The sequence below is a fragment of the Syngnathus leptorhynchus genome, chromosome 14 (genome assembly GCF_054491065.1).
Source record: "Syngnathus leptorhynchus isolate UIUO chromosome 14, UIUO_Slep, whole genome shotgun sequence".
Lineage (NCBI taxonomy): Eukaryota > Metazoa > Chordata > Actinopteri > Syngnathiformes > Syngnathidae > Syngnathus > Syngnathus leptorhynchus.
The window spans coordinates 6913280-6937062 of NC_141208.1; the positions used below are offsets into that span (position 1 = coordinate 6913280).

General features: G+C 39.1%; 2 protein-coding genes across 3 annotated transcripts; one reads left to right on the forward strand and one right to left on the reverse strand.

Moving 5' to 3' along the window:
* Nucleotides 1-596: 596 nt before the first annotated feature.
* On the forward strand, nt 597-15673 carry rem2 (RAS (RAD and GEM)-like GTP binding 2). The gene is made up of 5 exons (XM_085930526.1): nt 597-608; nt 1779-2112; nt 3706-3779; nt 10868-11045; nt 15351-15673. The coding sequence occupies exons 1-5, from the start codon at nt 597-599 to the stop codon at nt 15671-15673; spliced, it is 921 nt and encodes a 306-aa protein (XP_085786652.1).
* Nucleotides 15674-19787: 4114 nt separating this feature from the next.
* On the reverse strand, nt 19788-23767 carry nop9 (NOP9 nucleolar protein). 2 transcript variants are annotated; one of them, XM_085930321.1, is made up of 13 exons: nt 23662-23767; nt 23258-23340; nt 22967-23186; nt 22269-22505; nt 21880-22059; nt 21697-21804; nt 21460-21601; nt 21186-21378; nt 20981-21121; nt 20777-20896; nt 20421-20633; nt 20138-20243; nt 19788-20055 (listed from the first exon to the last, which is right to left on the reverse strand). In XM_085930321.1, the coding sequence occupies exons 3-13, from the start codon at nt 23184-23186 to the stop codon at nt 19901-19903; spliced, it is 1815 nt and encodes a 604-aa protein (XP_085786447.1). In that variant the 5' UTR covers nt 23258-23340; nt 23662-23767; the 3' UTR covers nt 19788-19900. The 2 variants fall into 2 exon arrangements, with proteins under 2 accessions (XP_085786447.1, XP_085786448.1); XM_085930322.1 differs by having other exon boundaries at nt 23588-23668.
* Nucleotides 23768-23783: the final 16 nt, after the last annotated feature.

Consider the following 23783-nt stretch of genomic DNA (forward strand, 5'->3'; position numbering starts at 1 on the left):
AGAGAGAGAGAGAGAGAGAGAGAGAGAGAGAGAGAGAGAGAGAGAGAGAGAGAGAGAGAGAGAGAGAGAGAGAGATCCAGAGAGAGCAAGAGGCAGCGAGAGAGGGAGAGAGATGGGTGGAGGGAGGGGGGGAGAAGAAAGAGATGGATGGAGGGAGGGAGGGGGAGAGAGGGAGACAGGTAGAGAGTATTGGCAGAGGTGGGGAGGGATGCGTGGTTGCTCGTTGGGACACATGAAAAAAGGTCAACTAGAAGATGTGATGGATTGCTGATGGCTTTGTGTCCTTTCCATCATCCTATTCCACACAGAGAAGCAGGTGGTGCCTTGTCGTCTCCTCCAGCCTACTACAAGCTTCCCTACCTCCGTTTCCACGCGCCGCGCCGCGCCTTTTCTTCCGCCACTGGATTTTACGCGCCGTAGTAGGAAGAAAGACATCATGATAAATGAGACGTGGAGCGTCTTTTTATTGCAGCGCGTGATGACGCCGATGTGCTTGTGTTATCGGGACTGCATTTAAGAGCAGATGACTTGAGCCGGTCCCGCGAGGTTGCAACTACTACAGCACTTGTTTCCTCCAAAGATCATTCCTGCAAACCATGGCTGACCAGGTAAGGCGACACCTATTATTTTTTTCATCATTTTTACCATCAATGATTCAATCATCTTTATCGGTAACCCGCGCACACACACACGCCCATTGTCTTGTCTCTGTCTTAATGTGGTAATTAAACAACAGTTTATTGTCTGCAGATGAACTCATTTAAGGCTTGTTCATTTTTTTTAAAGTATGCTACTACATGTGTCACTACTCATATATAACTCTTCAACTGTGATATCAAACCGTTAATAACAATAGATAAAAGATAATAAATGCTGCTTTAAACATTTCTTTCCTAGCACTTATTATATGGAAGCATTGCATAGCTGGCTTTTGGAGAGATCCAGCTGGCTGTGTAAAAGCAGAAGCACAAAAAAAACATTGACTGGAGAATTAAATTTGCATCACGCACTGTTGTTTGGCCTAGTTTCTCTCCAGCCTGCAGAGAGAAGCAGATTAACCCCTGACAACTGGCTCAGTCTGCGGTCAGGGTTACCTTAGCCTACATATAGGGCTCCCCTGAGTCTGTTGACAATGGAGGCCATGCTTAATTGATTAGCGCTTTCAATTAACGTAATTGAGGCAGCTGAGTAAGCTTCTCCATGTGTAATAAATAAATAATATATTAGAACTTAATACGCAGCACCATATTGCACAATACTATATGTATATATCATATATCTGTAACTTTATTATCTAACTTTAGAAAGCAATATAAATTAGACACAGTGTCAATGCGGTTCCTAATATTTTAAGATGAACTATAAATAGAAGTTATGCAGTAGTAAATAAAAATGAACACCTGATACTATGTTCACACTTTGTAAGGCAGCTGTTGATTCAATATTGTAGCGTATAAGTGAAAGGAAAAAATGATATTAGGTTCTATTTCCTCTAAATTAAGTGTCACTTGAGTATTATAGGCAAATGCAATTTCACACACAGCCTGCGGGTTCTGCATGACAAAGATTGATTTTTGTGTTAATATTGATGAGCATCTCTTTCGCCTGAGCTGCAACGGCATCACATACTACTTTTATATTAGTATTTTTTTCACTCATGGTATAATTTTCCTTCTATTTTTTATAAACCAGCCATGCTATCACACAAATGCCTATTGTATAAAGTGAGTAAGGCATCTTACATACTTTTTCCCTTTTTTTTTTTTGTACCTGTCTAGTACAGTATGTTTCTAACCACGGCACCCCCCCTCCGACGAGGAAGCACACCTCTTCCTGTCAAGCATCAGCTTCGCAGAGAAGAAGCTGTGTCTGAGGATTGCGATTGGATCCCGGGATTGGAGGAACCTACCACATTGCCTATCAGTGACACATTACCTCGTGATGAATCCTTCAGTCAAACGTCAGCAGCCCAGTCAACCTACCACAGTCACGGAGGGGCACTAAAGATTGTGCTACTGGGACAGAATGGCGTCGGCAAGTCATCACTGGCCTTGTCACTGGCTGGCCAATCAGACAGATCCCTCTCTGTAGACTCTGAGACCCAAGCTTGTGGTAATGGCTCATACCTGTGTTGCTCAGTTTGCATACATGGCATCGGTGTTCTCCCTCAGATTACATTTTGAAAGGATTTGCTAAGAAATTGCAAAAACCAATCTCCAAGGATATTAAATCATTCACCCAGTTTGTACCCAGAAACTGACTAGGAATCTGTAAGATATATTTTGCACATATCACTACCTAAATTATTTAGTGTTCAATTTCCATTCTGGTAGACTTGCTGAAATCCCCCCCCAGCTCCTTCTCGAGTGACCTCACTTAGTCAATAGAACTGTGTTGTCAAATTTATCGTTAATCATTAGTCCTCAATCACCCATTCGCCCAATCCCTCCATCACTGTCACTAAGGGGCATCTACCAACTTGCACAGTACTCACAATCAAAGCATAAAGCATTTTTTACTTTAAGCTTGATAAATGGACAAATGTCAGCTTCATCTATGTGTAACGGTTTATTGATTTGGCTTATCTTCTGCAAATGTATTCTAGAGTGCTCAGTCCTCCTCTGAACATCCAACAGGATAAAGAAAGAGCAAATTGTACTTAATTATCACTTTGCAATGACTGGTGTACCACCATATCAGCTTTGTGAGTGGATTAACACTTTCTGCTAATTAAAACATGGCCTGACCGAGTAATTGCCAACACAAGTCAGCAGTGTTTAACAGCAGAAGGTTGAACCTGAAAATAGAATGTATGTATGCATCCATGCATGTATGTATGTATGTATGTATGTATGTATGTATGTATGTATGTATGTACCGTATTTTCCGGACTACAAGGCGCACCTAAAAACCCATAATTTTCTCAAAAGCCGACAGTACGCCTTATCGTTGGACCAAATTCCTAAATTTAAACTGGCCCGAAGCATTATGACATGAAATCAATCATAAGTGGCCGCTGAAGACTACGAATCATGAATCAAAAAGACTATGGATCATTATTTTGTGATTATAAAGTAATTTGTTGCATCTGAAGTTGAAATAAAAAAGATAAAATGGACAAGGATTTGATTTGGATTAAAAATCTGACATGATGCATTAATGGTGTGCCTTATAGTCCGGTGTGCCTTATATAAGGATAAAATTTTAAAATGGGCCATTCATTGAAGGTGCGCGTTATAGTCCGGTGCGCCTTATACTCCGGAAAATACCGTATGTATGTCTCTAACAACAATATAACTTATTTCGCAAATTTCAGTATTGTGCAAAGAAGGTTAATGTCACTCACCACCTACCTCCCAGATATTCTCACTTTTTTTTTTTTATTCTGGCCCAAGTGACAAACTCTCTTGATAGCGTATCCACTCCAAGTTCATTCACACCTTAACAACACCTGCTCATCACCAAATTTAGAATATGACGTTTTCTTTTTTTTTTTTATGTTTGGACTTCCTCCCACTAAAATTGGCATTTTCTGAAATGTTAATGCAGCCTGGAAAATATTGTTTTCATGTAGCTGATGAGACAGTTGACATTTCAGTCAAGTTCAAATTCCTTTATCGTGCTCTTTGTTCTGCTGGCTATTATTTTATAGATTGACATACCATTCGGCGGATATTCACTGCTTGCTTGAATATTTGCTTGCAGGTGAGGGCTACGAGAACACAGTCACAGTTGACGACGAGGACAGCAAAATCATCATTTTTGACAATTGGAAACAAGTGAGTCATACAATTTTTTCTTCATATACCAGTCTGAAAACACTTAGTCCTTTCCCTAACTGAAAATGTGCTTTGTTCTTTATTTAACAAGAACAATCAAATTAACCGCAACGTAAAAGATGGGAACGTGAGCACACTGCTTATTTGCACAATCCACCACATTTTAAGATACTCAAAAATGTACTGTGCTAAATATGCTGAGGCAGATTCCATGATGTTCTTGCCTAGATTATTAACGTACTTAGTTCTGAATTCAACATCTGTTTGATGAGTATTTTATTACTACATCTAGTCTGCTTGAATTAAAAGAACCAAAACAACCAGCATTGGTGTAAAGCTGGAATACATAAAAGATATTGAACAATTTGCAAATAAAAATCACCAGTGAAATTATGAAAAAATAAAAAAAAGCAAGAAGTTATCAATGCCAGTTAATAATCTAATTAGCAATTTCTACAGATAAATCTGTATGTATCCTAGTCTAGATGTCTACTCTGGCCTTCAGGGGATTCCCCTTGAGTTGAAATTATTCATACTCATCTTTGAGAACACCACTGAAATCACGCTCGCTGTGCTTTTGAGCGTGGCCTTCCGTCTCTCTAATTATTTTGACATTCCTTTTTCTTCTTGCTATCCTTCCCCAAATCAACTGCTACAACTTTGCAGCTTTGTTCCGCTGGCCTTTTTCTGCCGTCAACCCTCACTGGGTGTTGATTACATTCATTATTCTGTGCGTGTTAATTCAAGGCCAGGGTATTAAGGCTGAAGTGACAGACGCGGGGGCCAGCAGGACACATGGACAGACTCCAGAGCCTGAATCAGTTGGCGAGGACGGGATGGTGCCCTAAATAATCCACCAATGCATGCTCGTGTTTGTTTATTTCTTTTATTTTGATGAGAAGCGTGCACATGTATAATCCCAATTCACAAACAGACGGCTGTGTGAGGTAGATACTGCACAGCTGCATGACAAATGATGTGGCCTCCACCCCTCGTGAACTCCATGTGTGCTTCGTTGGACACCCTAACCCATAGGTGTCAAACCCAAGGTCCAGGGTCCAGATGAGGCCCACCACATCATTTTATGTGGCCCGCAAAGACAAATTTTGCATCGACTTTGTGTCATTACTAAAATTACAAATAGTCTTCACTTTTAAAAAATAGAGATGTTTAAGTCACCTAACAACATACACACGTACACACACACACACACACACACACACACGCATGCGCCTTTGCTTTTGTTTACATAAACACACACAATACAAAGCTGGCTCAATAATGTGTAAGCTCCTGCTCATCATCCAAATCTTGACTGTATTGTAGGGCGTCATTTTCTCCCAAGCCAGTGTGAGCAGCACCTTTGTTTTGCCATGTAAACTGCAAACAGAGCTGTCAGATTCTCCCTTCGTGATTGTTCCTTCCAGTACTTTCTTATATAGCACTGATTACCAAAGGGAAGACAGCTATGTAGCCATTAAGATTACAATCATAGTTGCTGGGATGACACAACTAAACACTTAACGGCCACACACGTGTTTGCATGTTTGAGCGACGCTGGCATGTGTAAGAGACATCACTTAAATGGAGGTCAACCAGAACTGTGAGCTGCTTAGAGTATTGTTGACGTCACAAGGCGGGAACGATTTAAATAAGTCATCCGTGGGACTAAAATAGAAACAACAAGACCTGGCCTTGACCTGGCCAGACAATCTTGTCCTCTGCATGTAGATTAACTTTACTCGTGTGATGTGGTTCTTCAAAACGGGAACATTTGCAGCCAGTTATGGAATGGACCAAGAAATTGAGGTCACCGAAGACCAGAAGGGTTCCTCGGCTGTGTTTGTTTTTCATTCGCATTATCATCATTTGCCATCGTTTATAGTTCTGTACAGTGTTCAAATTATTATTTGATGGATTCAAATTTCAATATTTATTTATGCCAACTAAAAAGGGACAATGCTGATTTGTAGCAGGAGAGAAGAGTAGAAAACTAATTATCTACCCTTAAGGACCAGACTGTTCATTCTGATGAAGACAATTACATTGGGCAAAGGCAGAACTTGGAGGGAGTTAATTGCTGCTTCAGTGCATTTTTTGGTTGTTTGGGTGGAAATAAAAGAAGGAAAAAAACAAAGCATTGTTTTACCACTTGGGGCAGGAACAAATTGTGCATTTTAAATGTGGAGGGAGTGCCGTCTTTGGGCCTGGTTTTTCTTTTTCCTGCTTTGCATCTTTGTATGTGACTGCCCAGTTTCTGCCCCTAATCCACAGAAACTTAATCTCTTTGTCTTAGTCTCAAATGGGAGGTTGAATCTTTCCACTTGGGTGTTCTGTATAAGTTAAAAAGTTCAAGATATCGACTGTCAACTGAAGCACTTTGCTGTTCAATTCGATGTAACTTGTTAGTCAATCAGGAAAATAATCATTTCGTTTAAATGAGGTCATTAGTGTTTGGCAAACGTAATGAAAAGGTGTTTTGTTTTTTTTAAAACGAATTTCAAACAACCATTTGTGTGTTCTTTAAATTGTGTCACAAAATATTTTAATTTTAGAGATAAGGCAAAGTGAACAGTTGATAGTATATTTTTAATGCCAATGGCTATTTGGTTGGGATACAATGGAGATTTATTTAAGGCCTTTTTTTTTTTTTCTTTCCCATCCCAAATGTTAATGCTTTAAACTGAAAATGTTCATACGTAACTGGTAAAATCATAATACCTTGCACTAAGCTTAAGTCAGCTTAACCCGACACTGTAAATCAAATTTTATATCTTTCTTCAAAGCTCTGGTGTTTTCTTGTATTATGGGGTCAGCATGGTTAAGTAGTGATTTACAGATCGGCCTTTCAGTCGAGGGGTTCTGAGTTCAAACCTCTGTGTGGGGTCTACATGTTGTTTTTATTTTCCCATGGGGGTCTGGCACTATGACTCTGAGTCTGGTCAACATTCTGGTCAACTGGAGATTAATAACTTGTCCATTGGTGTGAATGTGAATATTGTTTGTCTATATATGCCCTGCCAATGACTGGCGACCAGTCCAGGATGCTGCCCTTTGTGTAAAAAATGTGAATAGATTGAATTGAAATCCACCTGAAGCTCCTTCCACAATTGAACCAAAGGTCAATCATCTTTTTTTGATAGTGGTAGGGATTTACTGCTCCTACAGGAAGATGGGGGGAGGGAGGAAGGGAGGGCAGGTGATGAGTCAGTGCAGGCCAGATGGCCTCGAGCATTATACTCCCTCAGGGGGGTGTTTTCTCTGCAGCAGTAAACAAGACAGAGAAAAAGAACAAGATATAAACTCAAAGATTTGTCATCCAATTATGAGATGTTAGCTGTGTGAATACAGCATGAGCCTTTTCTCATTTGGGCTTCTTGTCACTCCTGATCTCTCTTTTTCTGGGTTTCCATCCTTTGTAAACTTAATTCACCTATTTTATCACCCTCACAACTTTGTTGCTTTTTTTTTTACTTTTTCACATGATCTATATTTTATTATTATTTGTATGTATTTATTTATTTATTTTATTATTGTAGCTGAATTATAGTTAGTCTAATGGAGGAATTATATGGAATGCAAATAATGTCAGATAATTGATATATTGTCCTCAATTGAAGTTTGTGCGTCACTGTGATAGATTGCGCATGGGTGCTTGGGACTTTGCTGTGGATCACTTCATTATTTGCAAGAAAAAAAAGACTGTATTTGTCCCCGGATTGGAAAGAAAATTATTCTCTCACATTTGATGGGCTTCTTTGAAGCTGGGAGCGACTGCAGTACAGCAGTGACAAGAGCTTCTTCCTTCAAGCTTATAAAAATGTAAATATTCGAGTAACCACTCATTTAAAAAGTCTGTTTTTTTCTCACAATGACAACATTGATATTTTTCTGAATATCAAGTAGAGTATTTTTTAAATAGAGCCATATGGTGTAAATAAATCCTACTTGGATGTTTTCTTAGCTTTGTCTACAGCAAAAACAGACCCATTTTTGAACCATTTCTACTGATAGAAGAAATTGGCTTGTCTGACTCCAATGTGAGCCTTTCATTATGAGAACATTTTTCTTCAAATTGGAAGGCCAGAGCAATTTCTCCACAATGACAACAATGATAAAAAACAAACAAACATCAATCTATCTAGCTATCTTGCTATAGCCTGTATCGATTTGACACAATTGGGGACTGTACCGCATTGAGCAAACTTCAAAGATTCTATTCAACTATATTTCAATGAAACACTCGCACAATTCGTCTTGGCCATTACTAATAATTGATGCATTCATTTGGAAAATATGGTCCAATAATCAGCATTTCAGGGCATAGCAGCAATTTTCATCAAAAAATATGATTTATTCATAGAAGTCATTTAATGTAGCCGCTGTATTGCTAACCAGAATGTACTAGGAATATGTAAAGAATGTGTTATGAAAAAATATGAAACCTTACAATTATTAAATAAAGTACATTCAATAGGGAACTCTAACCCAATTTGAACAATCAAAATTTGGATCATACATCTTCATCAGAGAGTAAAACCAGGTACGGTGCAATACACTGAGTGACCTCATTTTTTTTCCTGCACTATTTCTTAACGTAACATTTTTATTTTTTTTTCCTGTCTGTGAACTGGTTCTTCATGAGGGAGTAGTAGCTGACAGATGGCCTGCTCTTAGTGAACAGAGAGAAGGTTCTTTATTGAGATAAAAAAAAATACCAAGTGTCGCCACAGTCTGAAGTTCCTCTGCCTATGATTGCATTTACTTGGCTCCCTACTGAGCGCTCCATCAAACTCCTTCGTTATATTTGTACATGGAAAATGCACACTGCTTCATCTCTGTGTGGTTCCCTTTGCTTAGCTTATTTTCATTCCTCTTCCTTCCTCATTGAGACTGTGACAGGTGGCTGGTGGCTGGTGGCTCCCTCCCTTTTGCTCCTCTTGTCCTTTCTTGTACTCCATCAAACAGATTGCCAATACACTCCCCACAAATATCCTGCTGCGGGGTCTGATCTGATACTACTTGGCCATTTGGAAGATGGTGAATTTTTCAAGCGTCAGGAGCTCTCTTGGGGGCAAAGATTTACCTCGGGGACAAGGGATGTAGGGCAAGGGCAGTTACATACTTGTACACTTAGTATACAGTCAAAATGTAGTCCAAAGCTTTAGTTTTCTACGCTAAGGATGATAGATTTTTATTATTTGTTTGTGTTTATTTTTACAAACTTGTTCAGTAAGCAAAATTAGACAGCTTTTACATTTTGATTTCATTGTTAACATTTATCACGTATTCCTGATTGTCTAGTGCAGGAGTGTCAAACTCATTTTGGTCAAGGGCCGCATCCTAGTCGTAGTTTCCTTCGAAGGGCCATTATGATTGTCAACGCCTAAATTATATACAGTACATGCCACGCAACAAATTGCTGAATAATTGGTTTTAAAATCTGAGAGTAGTAAAATATTTTGAAATGATAAATGGTAATAAATACTGCCAGCAATATATATATTTTTTTTAAAGTGGACAATTTGTAATGTTAGTATTGACACAAAGTTGATGCAATTTCTGTCCTTGCGGGCCACATAAAATGATGTAGTGGACCGTATCTGGCCCACGTGCCTTGAGTTTTAGACTTATGGGCTAGTGAGTTTGAAACTTGGATCAAGCCCTCTTATATGGATTTGGCCTGTTCTCCAAACGCCTATATGGGTTTTCTTTCTAAATTGCCCTGAATATGTGTGTAAATCGTTATTTGTCCGTAAGAATAATGTGAATATTGTCTCGTCGTGTTCACCGTCCAAATCCCCAAGTCAGCTGGGATACGCTCCATCTCACTCATGACCCTAATGAGCAAAAGTACGAAAAACAGATGGCTGGATGAGTGTGTAAGGTGTAAGATTTGCTGCTGACCCAAATTAGAATTGTTCATCCTTGGCCAATGTTTGTGTTTTTCTATGTGAGTCTGCTCTGTTTGTACCATTTAAGATATAGAAGTGTTTATGACAATTTGAAAACCATACGAAATATGATGTGATTGTTTTTGTGCCTGGCATTACCTTATGGAGTCTACTCTCGGGTTTCCATCAATGGGAAGAAATGTGTTTGCATCGACCATGATGCTTTGAGAATCATTTGAAGTTAAAGAGGATTTTTTTTCCTTCTGAGGAAGAGAAATAGATGTTCTCACTAAATCCTCCATGCATTACCTAGCTTGATCTCCTATTCCTTGTCGGCAGAGGTGAGAATGAGTCATGCAATGCCTGCTATTCATGAAGACACCAAAATAAAGTGAAAAAAAAAAAAACGGCTCTATGTATAGGATATCATATCACATCCAGTAACATGTTAACATGATCATTTATTTATATCCAAGTAAATCGAATGTAGATGTACTGTTTTGTTTGTGGTGTGCTGTGTTAGTCTTCTTGAGTTAATAGCAGTAGGCAGACTCATGAAGATTTTGTCTTTTCATGTGTTTGGCACTCATGTTGGCACAAATCTGTTCAAATGAATTTAATGAGCTCAAAATTGGTATGAGCGTATGACCTCTGGTGTCGCTGCTCCAAGACAATAACGTAAGCAATTTTACAACGGCCCGCTAATATACGCCTACATTCAGTCGCTCATCGATTCAGTTCCAGAAAGCAAGAAAAATAGCCTTGAGCAAGTCCGAGATGTTTTTTTTCTGCTCGAACTATTCTGGCTAATTGAACCTCTATGACAGGAAAGCCCATCGGGATGTTAGCGCTGGCTGCTAAAAGGGTCAGGAGATTCAAAACGAAGCGTGATGCATGCACGGCCGGCCGTCAAGTTGAACAAAACTTCTTTTGCCTCTTGACATAACGGCAGCGATGCAAAACTTCAGCACCACCCACAAACTGCCTTCCAGTGGCTAAGTTGTAATGAAGCAAGAAAGTCAAGGTCAAATTTCCAATTACGCTGATTGCTTTTATGAGATCTTTTTTTACAACGCATCTTAGCCAAGTAATCTGCTCATATCCATCTGCCATTGAAGATCAACTTCATTCCCTTTATAGTAGGCCTACATCATGCTAATGCCGTTTTAATAATGCACACTTGCGTATTCACAGGACCTCTCCACTCTACAGTGTGATGTGTGCATCCTGGTCTTCTCCGTGACCGACAGGCGTAGCTTCCATCGTACCGCACAGCTCCGCCTTCTCCTCAGGGAGTCCCAGCCTCACACACCAATCATCCTGGTGGGCAACAAGAGCGACCTTGTTCGCTCTCGTGAAATCAGCACCGAGGGTAGGTACAGCAGATAGAATCTCTTGCGTCTACCTACACACAAACGCAAAAACCCACCCCTCCCGCTAAAAGCCATTATCCAGCCATGGTTTAGTGTGGTATCTCTCTTCATCCAGGCGCCTCATGCTTTGTTTATCTCCACATGTAGCAACAATGCACTTTTTCTTTTTTTTTGGGTTCAACAGATACACAGATATGATAGGAAACTGAAACACATGGTTATAATGTATATATATATATATATATATATATATATATATATATATATATATATATATATATATATATATATATATATATATATATATATATATATATATATATATATATATATATATATATATATATATATATATATATATATTCTTTTTTTTTCCTCCCTGAAAATTGTACTAATGCTTTTTCCTATCTGTCATTGTCCCTCCTGTATCACTATAACACAATTACCTCTAGTCTAAATTAAACGATGCTATAAAGTGTGCATCAGAGGCTTTCCTTAATAGATCTCTCATTGTAAAATGAGGCCATAAAAAAGTCAGCTGGTTACTCATGAAATCTACCAGTAACTTTAATTTCATCTCTATCTTTAACACTTACAGTCACCAGACTGAGTGGGATGCAATTGTAAACCAAGTGGCCATTTAATATCTGCTCTCCGTATTAAGTTTTCAAATCAAGACCAGACTAGTGATAAACGTTTTCATTGTGAGAATAAACCCATATGCATGTTTGTAAATAATAGTTTATGAATTAGTATGTTGTCATAAGTTGAGTATTTGTAGTCAGCTATTTTCTATTTTGTGTCTATTACATTAATTTGGTTTGAGACATGAGACAGAATGTGAGATGTTTGGTCCTGTTTCATTTCATATTTCTTCAAAATCACAACGTAAATAAATCTTTATTGCTAAACTGAAACATGGACATTTCCGTCACTCAAAGAGATGTGTCAAACAAATTTGTTTTTAATTTCCTTTTATTTGGTAGTAGTTAGATAGTCCTGTTCTATGCTGTACTTTATTCCACTCTGGCAGGATTAATTGATGCTGTTACAAGTGGTTGGTGGATGGACCCTTCACTGTAAATCTTGTTAACACACAAGGCGCTCGGCTCGCTTCTTTGTTAGGCTAGTAGAATTCTGCCGTTTCTCTTTCTGCCCAAATTTAATTCCTGTTTCGAAGGGAGACGCACATCGTCAATCTTCCTACACTAGCGTCTTCGACTGCTCTGGAAAAAAAAAAAAAAAAACACTTCCACTGAACAGATGAGCAGATGGAGCACTGGAACAAGCAATTACGGGATGGATAGCTGTCACGCTGTTCTTTTCTTTTTTTACTCTTCGGTTACTTATTTCCGTATCGTTTTTTTTCTCTTAAGTTAAGTATCGAGATGAAACGTCATTCCTCGAGACAATAAGACAAAGTAGGGAGACTTCTTTGCAATTTATCACGGATGAGCCGAATCAATGTATTTCTGTTTACAAGACAAATCCTAATTCGATTATATGTTGGGCTGGACATTCATTTGATCTATAAAATGAATCTCCTCTCTGAATGCTCATTAATTTGGCAAATTACGTACTCAATTAAAAGTTGACATTGTTTGCCTCAGAGGGGAGCCAGCCTTTTCGAGTTTGTTGCGTTTTTTTTTTTTTTTTTCCCATACAGAAAATAACAAATGATGTTTGACCTGGATAAGCACAAAGTGCCTTACACTTTTTTTTTATTTCATTGAGAAATAAAAACATATCTTTCTGCAGGTGCAATAAATTTCATCCCTATTAACTCCTCTCTTTTTTTTCCCCCCTTCCAGATTATTTCCCTTTTAAGGGGCATTGCTGTGCCTGCTATCTTTATGAATGTTTGTGTTCATGGTATGTGCACATTTGTCTGACTCTGTGCGAGAGGCAGAGTACATGCCGGCCAATCAATCGCAAGACAAATACAGTATCGACAAACCACCATCTCTTATTGACTTAAGCCAAGATTTGTTCAGATTTGTTTTTCCAATCAGTGGTAGATGTTCCAATTGTACTCATGCTGATTAGTAGGGGAAAAAAACAAGTAGCATGAAAGTGTCTTTGTCTTTAAACATATCAATCTTTGGTTGAATCATGCTTGGCTTTATTTTTTAAAACCTCAACAGCACTTGGAGTTGCAAAATGTTTCTGTTGGCCTTTGTCAGTCGAAGCTTTGGTGTAACTTCAGTGGATGGACGAGGAGCAATGTTAGATTTGAATAATGAGAAATGACTTTACTGTACTCAGCATTTTCACACCACTAGAAACTAAAAACAACCTAGGAACATGGATGAGGTCAGCAATATGAAAATATATTTTTTATATTCCCCTTGGCACCTGACAAGGAAGTTCTATGTTCTCTTAGGGCAACGTATGCACATTCCCGTATTGATGTGTGAGTCTGACACAGGGAGAGAGCATTTTAAACATCTTCCTTACGGAATTATTGGTCAGGCTAAAAGAGCTGAAGTCATAAACTCTATTTATGGCATGCACAGTGACACTTTTATTCCGTCATACCATTGGTTCCTTCTCTCTCCCTCATCTTAGTGCATGGCCACACACACACACACATTTATCACTGACTCGATATGGGCTTTGATTAAATTGTACTTTAGCTTCATGGGCTTAGTTGTCATTCTCATTGGCTGTCTCCTTTCTTGTCAAAACCTTATCATTTCAAACAACTTTTCTATGTATGTACTAAGCAACAATTTTATTTCTTAAATTCACACGGTCAATATTAGTAAACTGTATTTTGTTCAGAAACATTTTGGGTGGGGCAATTTCTAGGGCAGCTTTGTTCACTTATGTAGTTGACCATGAGTGTGAATGTGTGAATGTATCAATAATACATCTACTGTGAGCGCTTTGAGTATACTAAAGAAAAGCGTGATATTATTTATTATTAATGTGAAACGGCTTATTCCGAGCCTTGCCATTAACACTGTCTCACCCCGGCTCTAAGTTGATGGATTTCAACTGTCATGTACAACCTGGTGCCGAGAGCATCGTTCTAAAATTGAGTCAACATCAACTCATTTCTTGTTTGTTGTGCCTGCCTGGGCCCAAGGGCTGTAGTACACGCGTCTGGACTCGACACGTCTTTTTTGTTCTTTCTGACTTGACTCGTTCCCCTAGGCATTTATCTCGGACTCAAGTCATTCCACAAGATTTTGAATATGTTTCTATGACTGAAAATTAAGAAACTTGACATAAAGCTTATCAAAATATGTCCGCCAACAGCAAGGTTATAAAATGTGTTTTTAGCCACAGAATCGAGGTGGGAATTGGGGACAGCCAACCCCGCCAAAGGACATGTTGGTGTTCATTTATTGAGTTTGAGTTCCACGTTGTTTTGTAGCTCCCCTGTGTCCAATCTCGTCTCTCCCTCGAGGCTGACCGCCAATAATAAAGCAACATTGTTTTGGAAATGCTTTTTGTTCTTTATCTGCACATACGCTTAATGAACATCAAATCGAGACTCGGGCTTGGACTTGACTTGGACTCGGAGCATTGTGACTCTAACTTGGATTCAAACTTGACTTGAACTGTAGGGTTGATGCGTGCCTTTTCCCCTCCACTTCCCAAAGATACACTTTCCAACATAGGAGACATTTTTAATCAGTTAACACGACTTTATCTGTCTTCTCTCGTCCTTCATTTTGTGCCCTTCTATTCAGTTGTCTTGTCTCCTCCCCCCAGTTTCATCTCCCTTTAGCCTTGTATTTCCTCTTTTGATTTCTTTCTTTTACACTTCTCCACCCCCTCCTACTATTCTATTCAGCTCATCAATGTTTGGCTCCTCCTTCACTTCTATATTCACTTTCCACTCCAACAATAAATCCCAAATGCTGTGATAAACTATTTATAAGATTCAATTCAATTGAATCATGATGGATTGGGATCTTGCTTCCCTGTATTAAGTGATGCTGCTGAGGTTTGACAGCTGCTGTAATGCTTCAATATTGAACAAAGATTAAGATTTATTCTTTAATGTTATATATATATATATATATATATATATATATATATATATATATATATATATATATATATATATATATATATATATATATATATATATATAAATTCTTTTTTTATTATTTTAATATTATGCCTTTTTTATTTACTATTATGCCTTTTATCTTTATTTATTTATTTATTTATTTATCTATTTATTGTTTTTCTATGATATCTGAAATTCAATGGTTAACCTTATTCATTCACAGCTTACTGCTTTCCGCCAACATTTGTAAGATCACTTTCTCCTCTTTTGTCACCAGAAGCCCAATCCAGCGCCATGATGTTCGACTGCCACTACCTGGAACTCTCAGCCTCGCTGGAACACGGCACCAATGAGCTGCTAGAAGCGGCTGTTCGAGCTGCGAGGGGCGACTGTGTGGGACCCAACTGGGCAGACGGTGACCCCGGTTCAGGACGCAGGGAAAGCTTGACCAGCCGGGCCAAGCGCTTTCTGGCAGGCCTCGTGCCACGTTCCTATGGACGAGAGCGTGACAGAGGACGCTACCGAGAGATGAGTCGCCACCGGGGCAGCAAGATCCTTCGCCAGAAATCTCGTTCCTGCCACGACCTCAGCGCACTGTGACATCCATTACATGCATACAAGCTCAAGACACACTCCAACACTTGTAGGTACACACATCAGACATGCTGGATGGGGGGGCTACGTATGGAATGTCAAATGAAAGAGGATAAGTAGGAGCCGGAATGACAGGGAGACAGAGAAGGCACAATTGTGCATGCTCTCTCAGCTTGAAAGGCACATTCTGCATGTCCTTCAACACACCATCCGGAGATAAAGCATTTGATTTAGACTACTGATGAAACAAAATAAAAAAAATCCAGGAAACAGTACACAGTTGGCTGGCTAGATATTACAGATGAACGTTGAACCTTGATTTACAAAACCCAAATCAGAAACAGTTGCTGTGACAAGTGAGGATGGTGGGGTAAGGACTCAGAAGTGAACAGGGATGTAAAAGTAACAAATACATTTTATTAAATAGAGGGAAAAAATCAACACATTGAGGCTGTAAAAAAATAAAAATAAAAAATAAGAGACCAACACAGGAAACAAAACTGCTATTGTTAACAATATGATGGAATAGTAAATGACTCAAAATATGTTTAACACTATGATATATATAATTACTGGAGTTAAGATCCATCACATAGCAAACAACAAAATACAAGCACATTTCATGTTTCACCTCAGGAGGTTTCATTTTTATGATTAGATTTTTATTATTATTTAGATTACTGCAATACTATGTATTTTACAAAGCATAACTATTTTGCAAATTTTCAGGAACGGGAGATAAGTGGTGAAGTTTTTTGGGTGTGATTACTTTTGTTCCTTTCTTCAGGAGTGCAGGGGTCTTTACAGTATTTGTATTTCTTTTTTATTATTACTTTTTTATTTTTCATTTTTAACACGTAAGATTTCAACTTTCCCGACTTTTCCCGATTTAATGATCCGTAAAGGATAGAATTAAATTACCAACGACCACATACCACATGCTTTATATAACCGAATGGGGATGCAGACAGAAGGACACAGAAAGCCGGATTGATGGACGGGGGGGGTGGATGTCACAAATAGACACACAATCAAGTAGCACGCACTGATGACGTAGACTGATAGAAACCTAATGTAAATATTTTTGTGGATCCTATTTTATAGCATGCTAAGTAGGTGGCTGGCCCTGTAGGTTAATGGATTTACTGTACCTCACTGGCCAATAGGTAACGCACAATCTAGCTAGCAAAACCATCGCAAAGGCAAGACCCTTTATTTCACATCACCCATTGATACATTTGTATGCCTTTCTGTTTCCTTACCGAGCTGAAAAAGGTGTTCGTCATCCTCTTCATGTTGCTCAAGCCATATGATTGCAACATAAGCAATCAGCACAGAGAACCCTTTACTGCAGGAAGAGGAGTCAAAGGTCAAAGGTGACACGGGACACTTAATTTGTTCATTGAGGGGGGGAAAAAAAAGAAGAACAAATCTGAACTTCCTGTGGACGTTTGATGTTTTCATGTTACTCTTTCCATCTACTGGCATTATTATTATTATGTATGCAGCCACGCAGGTGACGTTCCGGAAATAATATCTCAAGAGATGTTCGGCACTCACATTGGCCTATTTGTTTGTCATAGTCTGCTGAGCACTCACACATCTTTCCACTGAGAATAAACTTTTGTTTGACATTCCAATGTTGCTATTGTGTGTTTTCTTTTGAAATCATTCTCCTTTATAAATTTGATTTAGATGACAAAATTAGCAATTTTGAGAAAACTCCACAACGTGTGGATGACCCATGTCTTGGAAAATGTCCGTTTTATCCGAAATGTTTTCAACTCAACTTTATAAATTAACAAAAAAAATGGTGGCATCAAACATAATTCCAAGATGACAAATCGAATACATCTTGTGAGTTAGCATTTAAAACTGTTATGACTTCATCACATACAGTAGACTCTCGTTGATTCTCCAAACAGTGAACTTCTTCTGACCTCATGGAAATTGACAGCCAGCATAAAAACATAAAAATCCCATTACATAAATAGTCGAGGATCTGTCAGCTGCTTAGAGAAGCTATCCCATTCCTGTCAGTCTGTAAAAATATTACGATAAATAGACATGAGCAATTGAAGGTTTGTGAGTCAAACTAGCAAAGGGCTCCCGTATCGGACACTTTTTTATTTCCCTACTACATCCTGGAAGGTCAGAAGAATTGTTGAATAGTAAAACGTCGGTCAACCACATCCATAACCACAGCACAAGCTACTATTCTGAGTTGACATATATATCAACTATCAAGGGGATCCATAAGAGGACTCTTGAGAGGAAGAAAAAAACTGGCAAAGAGACTGATTTGAAAAAAGTGAGTGAGAGGTAGAGAGAGTGAGAGATGAGGTTAGAGAAATGCTTTGAGGAGTAATGGTTGCTTGGAGACTGTTGTCTAGGAGATCATGAGTCCCTAAGTCCTTTGCTATCTCGATTGTCCTATATACACTAATGTTGAGCTTCTCATGTTTTACTTTTTCAACCAGTAGATGAATACAACATAATGAGAGCTCAAGAAAGAATGGCTGCTTTTTATTTATTTATTTATTTATTTTTTTAGGTTGGATTTGATTTCGCAAACAATAAGATCCAATTTCATTTTGTGACACCAGTTCACTCTCTCACTGTGACAGCACACCTCCTTGTCACTGTCTTTGTCTCTGACTCATTCGGTGGGCATATACACTGTAATTTTTCTGCTGTAGATGAAAAGGACTTTTTAGGATGTGGGAAGAAAGCGCCAATTGTTGGCCAGTGAATTCTTTTTTTGGGAATAATTTCTCACTTGTAACCAAAGAAGGACTATTTTCAGTGCTCTTTATGCATAACCAATGAGAATTTTTCCCTGAGATGTGGGTGTTGGAGTGTTGATGACATCACTGTGGTGGGCATAGATAACATGCAAGGTTCAGATAAGAAAGATAGAATGGGGAAAAGGTCTTATTGCGATGAAGGTGATTCCATTAGGTCATTGTGTTTGGTCAAAGGTCATTGTGTCATGCCATTTGCTTGCTACATAGCAACTAGAGAGAGAGGGACAGCAATCAATTGAATCTGGTAACAGAAGAGATGAAAAGCCCAAACTGCCTCGGGACATTTCTAACGAGACTCAACTGGGTCTCATTTAAAATAAAAACATAACGATGTGTTTAGACTGAGGCTCCAAAGCCCATCACTTGTTTAATGCAATGACAACAAAAGTGAAAGAGAAGATGCCGATGATGCTGCCCAGTCGCACTTGAGAAGTGCATCAAGGTGAATCATCATCCAGTTTGATTAAATGATTAATTGTGTAGCCCATCTTAGAGACAATTCAGCACATTATGTTCATGTTAATTGTATTGAATAATTTGACAGTGAGCTTAATTGAATTCATTTCCCATGTGAAATACCCACAATACATAAACTGATTAGGAACTTCATTTCTTTGTTGTGAAGGTTAATTGAACTAGTTGTTTGAACTTTCAAAAAGGTCTCTGAACAATTACTTGATTATCCAAAATTTAATGATCGGTTAAATGGATAATCAATTCGTTGTGAATTAATTGCACCTATAAATTAATATTCACAGATGGCTGCACTGGGGGAGGTGGAGGCAGTACCTGCCTCGCCTGCATGTAGAATAAGAAAATCAAATATAAAAACAACTTTCATTTTAGTTGTGATCGGTGATTTTCAATGATGTTCAATTGGAATTTAATAATCATTGATTCCATCATCAAAACTACTATATTTGCATATTTCCAATTAGAATAAATGGGCGAGGCAGGAAGTGCAAGCATCCAGTCTTATCTCAGATCGTGCAAGCCCTCACAAAAACTGCACAAAGCAACATCACCATCTACTGGTAAATTTAAAGTACTACAACAGAGGATGGGGAGTGACTTCTTTTTTAATATTGCCACTTGTAATATGCTTTATTGATTTTCTGTTGTCAGGTTAATATTTGTAATACAAATTTTGCTGATCACATAAAAAGTTGTGCTAGGTTTGCTCAACTGGGAAATTTTCATTTGTGGTGTGTTTGATTAATATTCATGGATTATTTGTATGCTTTGGTACTAATGCCATTGGTTTGGAAGATGATGAAATTCAAGAAAAAAAAAATCAAACCATCAGAGACTCCTTGTGATTCTTTCCGTACTTTATACACAAGTAATGGACTTTATTGAAGTGATTTTATTTTCAAATGTTTGAATCATTGAAGGGCAAAAAGTAAAACAATTACGAAAACCCTTTTCACTCGAGTAAATCACTGAATAGCTTGCGTTTGTTAAATTCGCCGGTTTGAATCTCCTTCCAGACGTCTGGTCTGTTGCAAAAGTTGAAAAGAGCAAATTTGGTCCACACATGGCGAGCAAATTGATCTGACCTCAGCTGGTGTTCATTTGGCACTGTAAGTGAAAAAAGGACAGAAGTTCAATAACATAGGCAAACACTGTAAATCCATAAACTGTTGTACATGAATCATATTACCAAGCTCGTGTGCGATGTTCTGCCTATGCTTGACAGACGCACTGCTCCATATGGCCTCCAGTACTCGACTACCCACCTTGGAGCATGCCATTGGGACAAAATGACCCTGGGAGGAAATAAGAAAAGAAAATAAGAATAAATGATCACAATGTTTGGAGACAAGCAAAAGACTTTAAGAAACACTCAAGTTAAAGGGTGCCAGATGCACATAGAGGCAGTTCTTCACTTCTACTTTTACCTCAGAGCAGGTCAATAACAATCAATACGGGCAACGTGCTCGTACCTTCAGCTTCTGGAGGATCTTGGCTTTTGTGGTGTCGCTGGATGTGGTGAAGAGCGCCTGGAGGACGTGGCTACCAAAGGAGTCGGACGCCAGTGTCAGGAGGTCCGCTGCGGTTAGTGTGTGCAGACTGCCGAAGAGAATGGAGCGCTCCCGGAACCTGGCTAGTGCCTGGACCAGCCGGGAGCCGTGATAGCAGATGGATGACAGAGGGACCTAGACGACACGAGCCGTATTGGAAACCTGCTGTGCGTCTGACATTTATGCAACAGGAAAAAAATGCCTGAAGGACTATATAGTACTGTTATTCACAGCTTGGAGGTTTTCCACTTGAGACTGAAAAACATTTTTAAGTTCACCTCTGTCTGTACACCGCCCTCTGCTGTGTCAGAGTGGTAGTACACATCGTAGGTGAGCAGGGACATAAAGAGAGGCAGGCAGTGGAGGTGCCGGCTGCCAGGTTCTGCACAGTGGAATGCCTGAGGGCGTGACAATTCTATTTAGCAAAAACGAATATTTGATTGTGTTCAAAATAAGTGTTTGAGAACAACATCAAAACTTACAGTGAGTAAACACTGCATCAGTTCTGCTTGCCGCTCTTCAGCTTCTGCACAGCTTTCTACCAGCTGCACAATCACACCCATGTGACCTGCAGCCAAGATGGCCTCCACGCCTTGGACTAACTCGTCGAATAACTTTGGAAACTTCAACGATAGAGAAACACATCGGTCATCCTTGCTGTTGTACAACTTTTTCTCCGAAACCCACCAGTTTCAATTTAGCTGACGTTGCTGTCAGTCTCTGTACAGGGAAGTTGGCAAATGGATGGAGAGCAAGTTCAACCAGTTGACCCTTGAGGTGATTTTTGTAAAGGTCTTTCAGTTGACCTTTGGAGGACAGCTGAAAAACGGTCTCAACGAGGCGACTAGAAGTTTGGTCCTTCAGGAATACCAGGAGCGGACTAAAACAAAAGCAAAGCAAAGTGAGAAATTGTTTCCCTTTCTTTGGTTCTGTGGCTATAAAAAGACATTTCAAGTCAGACCTAACTCCTGGACCAGCGGGGCAACTTTTCAAATATTCCATGATGCCCTTGATTAGCTGTTTACAAAGTTTGGGCCGTTTCCTGTGACATACAGTCAACATGGTCTGGAATACTGCACTGGACACCAAGCTTGTGATGCTTACTAGCAAGAGAAACAGTTCAAGACAAAAGACACTAGAATGACCCATCCATCCAAAAGATAACTCAATCCCGCAAATAACGGTGCAGCGAACTTACATTTAACGTCGACCATCAAAGCCTCTGTGAGGCTTTTTAGCTCATACCAAAAAGATGTAGGAATCTCAAAGTCAATCAGCTGAGGAGAAACATGGCGGTCTTTTGCGGCTTGTAAAAAATATGAAAGAAATATATCAATAACAGAAACAAATTGTACGTAAACTTGTACGTGTGTGCGTTTACCTGGACGTGACGGGATGCGGGGAGGACCCAGGCAGCCTGCCAGCACATGCAAAAGTGTGCGGACGACGTGAGAACCATAGACATGTTTGAGGAACTCTGTGCTGTTGTCTCTCACCACCTGACTTAAGGATAATACTTGGACCACCAGAGGGTCTTCACTCTCTTCTTCTTCCTCTTTTGCTGATTTGATTAAACACATTGAAAACATTATATAAAAAATTGTCAGAGTCAGTCCTGTTTGGTGTTACCAAATTGTTGCGTATTGCTAAGAAAGCCCCAGGCGCATACATTTTGTTACAATAACCCCTATTTGAGGATGGCACACATCAAACGAAGGAATATTTCAAAGAATGATGAGAACCACTCCGAAGCTAAACAATTCAACATACCTGACAACGAAGCCACCTTTCTGAGTGCACTCTCCACAACATGGCTGCCGCGAGAGTCACAACAGATGCCTTTAAAGTCGGACCCTGATTCTCCACCCAGTTCAGCCATTACTTCTGCCACCTGATCAGGGCTTGACTGCTCAAACAGGCGGTGCAGCGTGAAGCTTCCAGTGCTATCCATTGCCACCGTGCTTGCTTCACCTTTGACTTCACTCAGAACATTTTTTACAAACACATCTGCAGAAGAAAACATGTCAAACGCAGTCAACGCTGTGTATTGTTACATGACAATGTCTAAAAGGAGCCATAGGGGAAATTCATTGTTTGGAGTCATTGTTTTATCAATCATAAAATCAATCCGTGAGCAAACGGCTATAAATTTGGCCATACTCTGATGGCGCAAATCGGCAATTGGACTTATTCCGTCCCCACATTGTTTGTTTGCTCATGACTTGAAAACTAGACTGGGTGAAGACCTGTAAATGCAGATTACCCATAGTGACGCTACTGAAGTTGTAGTTAGTGACAAATGTGGAGCTGCACTGTAAGATAATTAGTTGCTATTTGTAATTTGCCTAATCTAACAACATTTGAGAGAATCTCAGAAGATCTAAAATGATTCAATTGCATGGATGTACTATACGAGTAGGCCAATTCATCAGAATACACTCGCAACTTGAAGCATACTTCACCCTTACCTCTATCCTCAACATTTTCAAAGTCTTCTTGCAGTCTTTCTCCAACACGCCGGTAATAGCCAACGTTGGCACCATCGAGTCGCTTTTTACAGTCATCTCCTTCTGTCTTTGACTGATCTTGAAGTTTTTTCTTCTTGCGTTCTCCTGTATGGTCTGCTTCCTGGGCTCTCTTTTTATCACCTTTTTTCCATGGCTTCTTGACCTCTGCCTTTTCCTTCATCTTTTAAGTCAGCACAATATGCAGTTTAGTGTCATGACAACTGACAACAAAATCCTTAAGAGGTTTTTTACCTTTTCAAATTATTTGGCCAAAGAAGTTGACGGATGAAGTCTGGCGGTATTAATTTAGGATGTCACTGCTCTGGTCACCTTAACTAGACGATAATGAGAAACACTTTAGGGAGAGCATGCAAAATATATGAGATGGGAAACGTATAACAAGAGCAATTCAAGTGTGAAAGTAATAAATCCATGCCATCGATCAAAAAGTAATCTCCTAGAAACAATTTTAATCTCCCTTGATGTTGCGCATACGTCCTAAAATATTGAGTCTGATAGATTTCTGAAAATGTATAAAATTGCAACATATTGACAGAAAGTTAACTATGTGCGATAACTTACCAACTTGGTCATATTAAGTATTTTGGAACGAAATTTAACATGGGCTTCAAACGCAAAGAAAAATATATACTCACGTGCAGTGCATGGGCGAAACAATTCCACTTCCGGATATACAGAGTACGTCACATCCGTTACATTTTCTTCTTCTGCGATTTGTCAGAGCACAATTTTGTACGCTAACGCCACCTACAGAGTG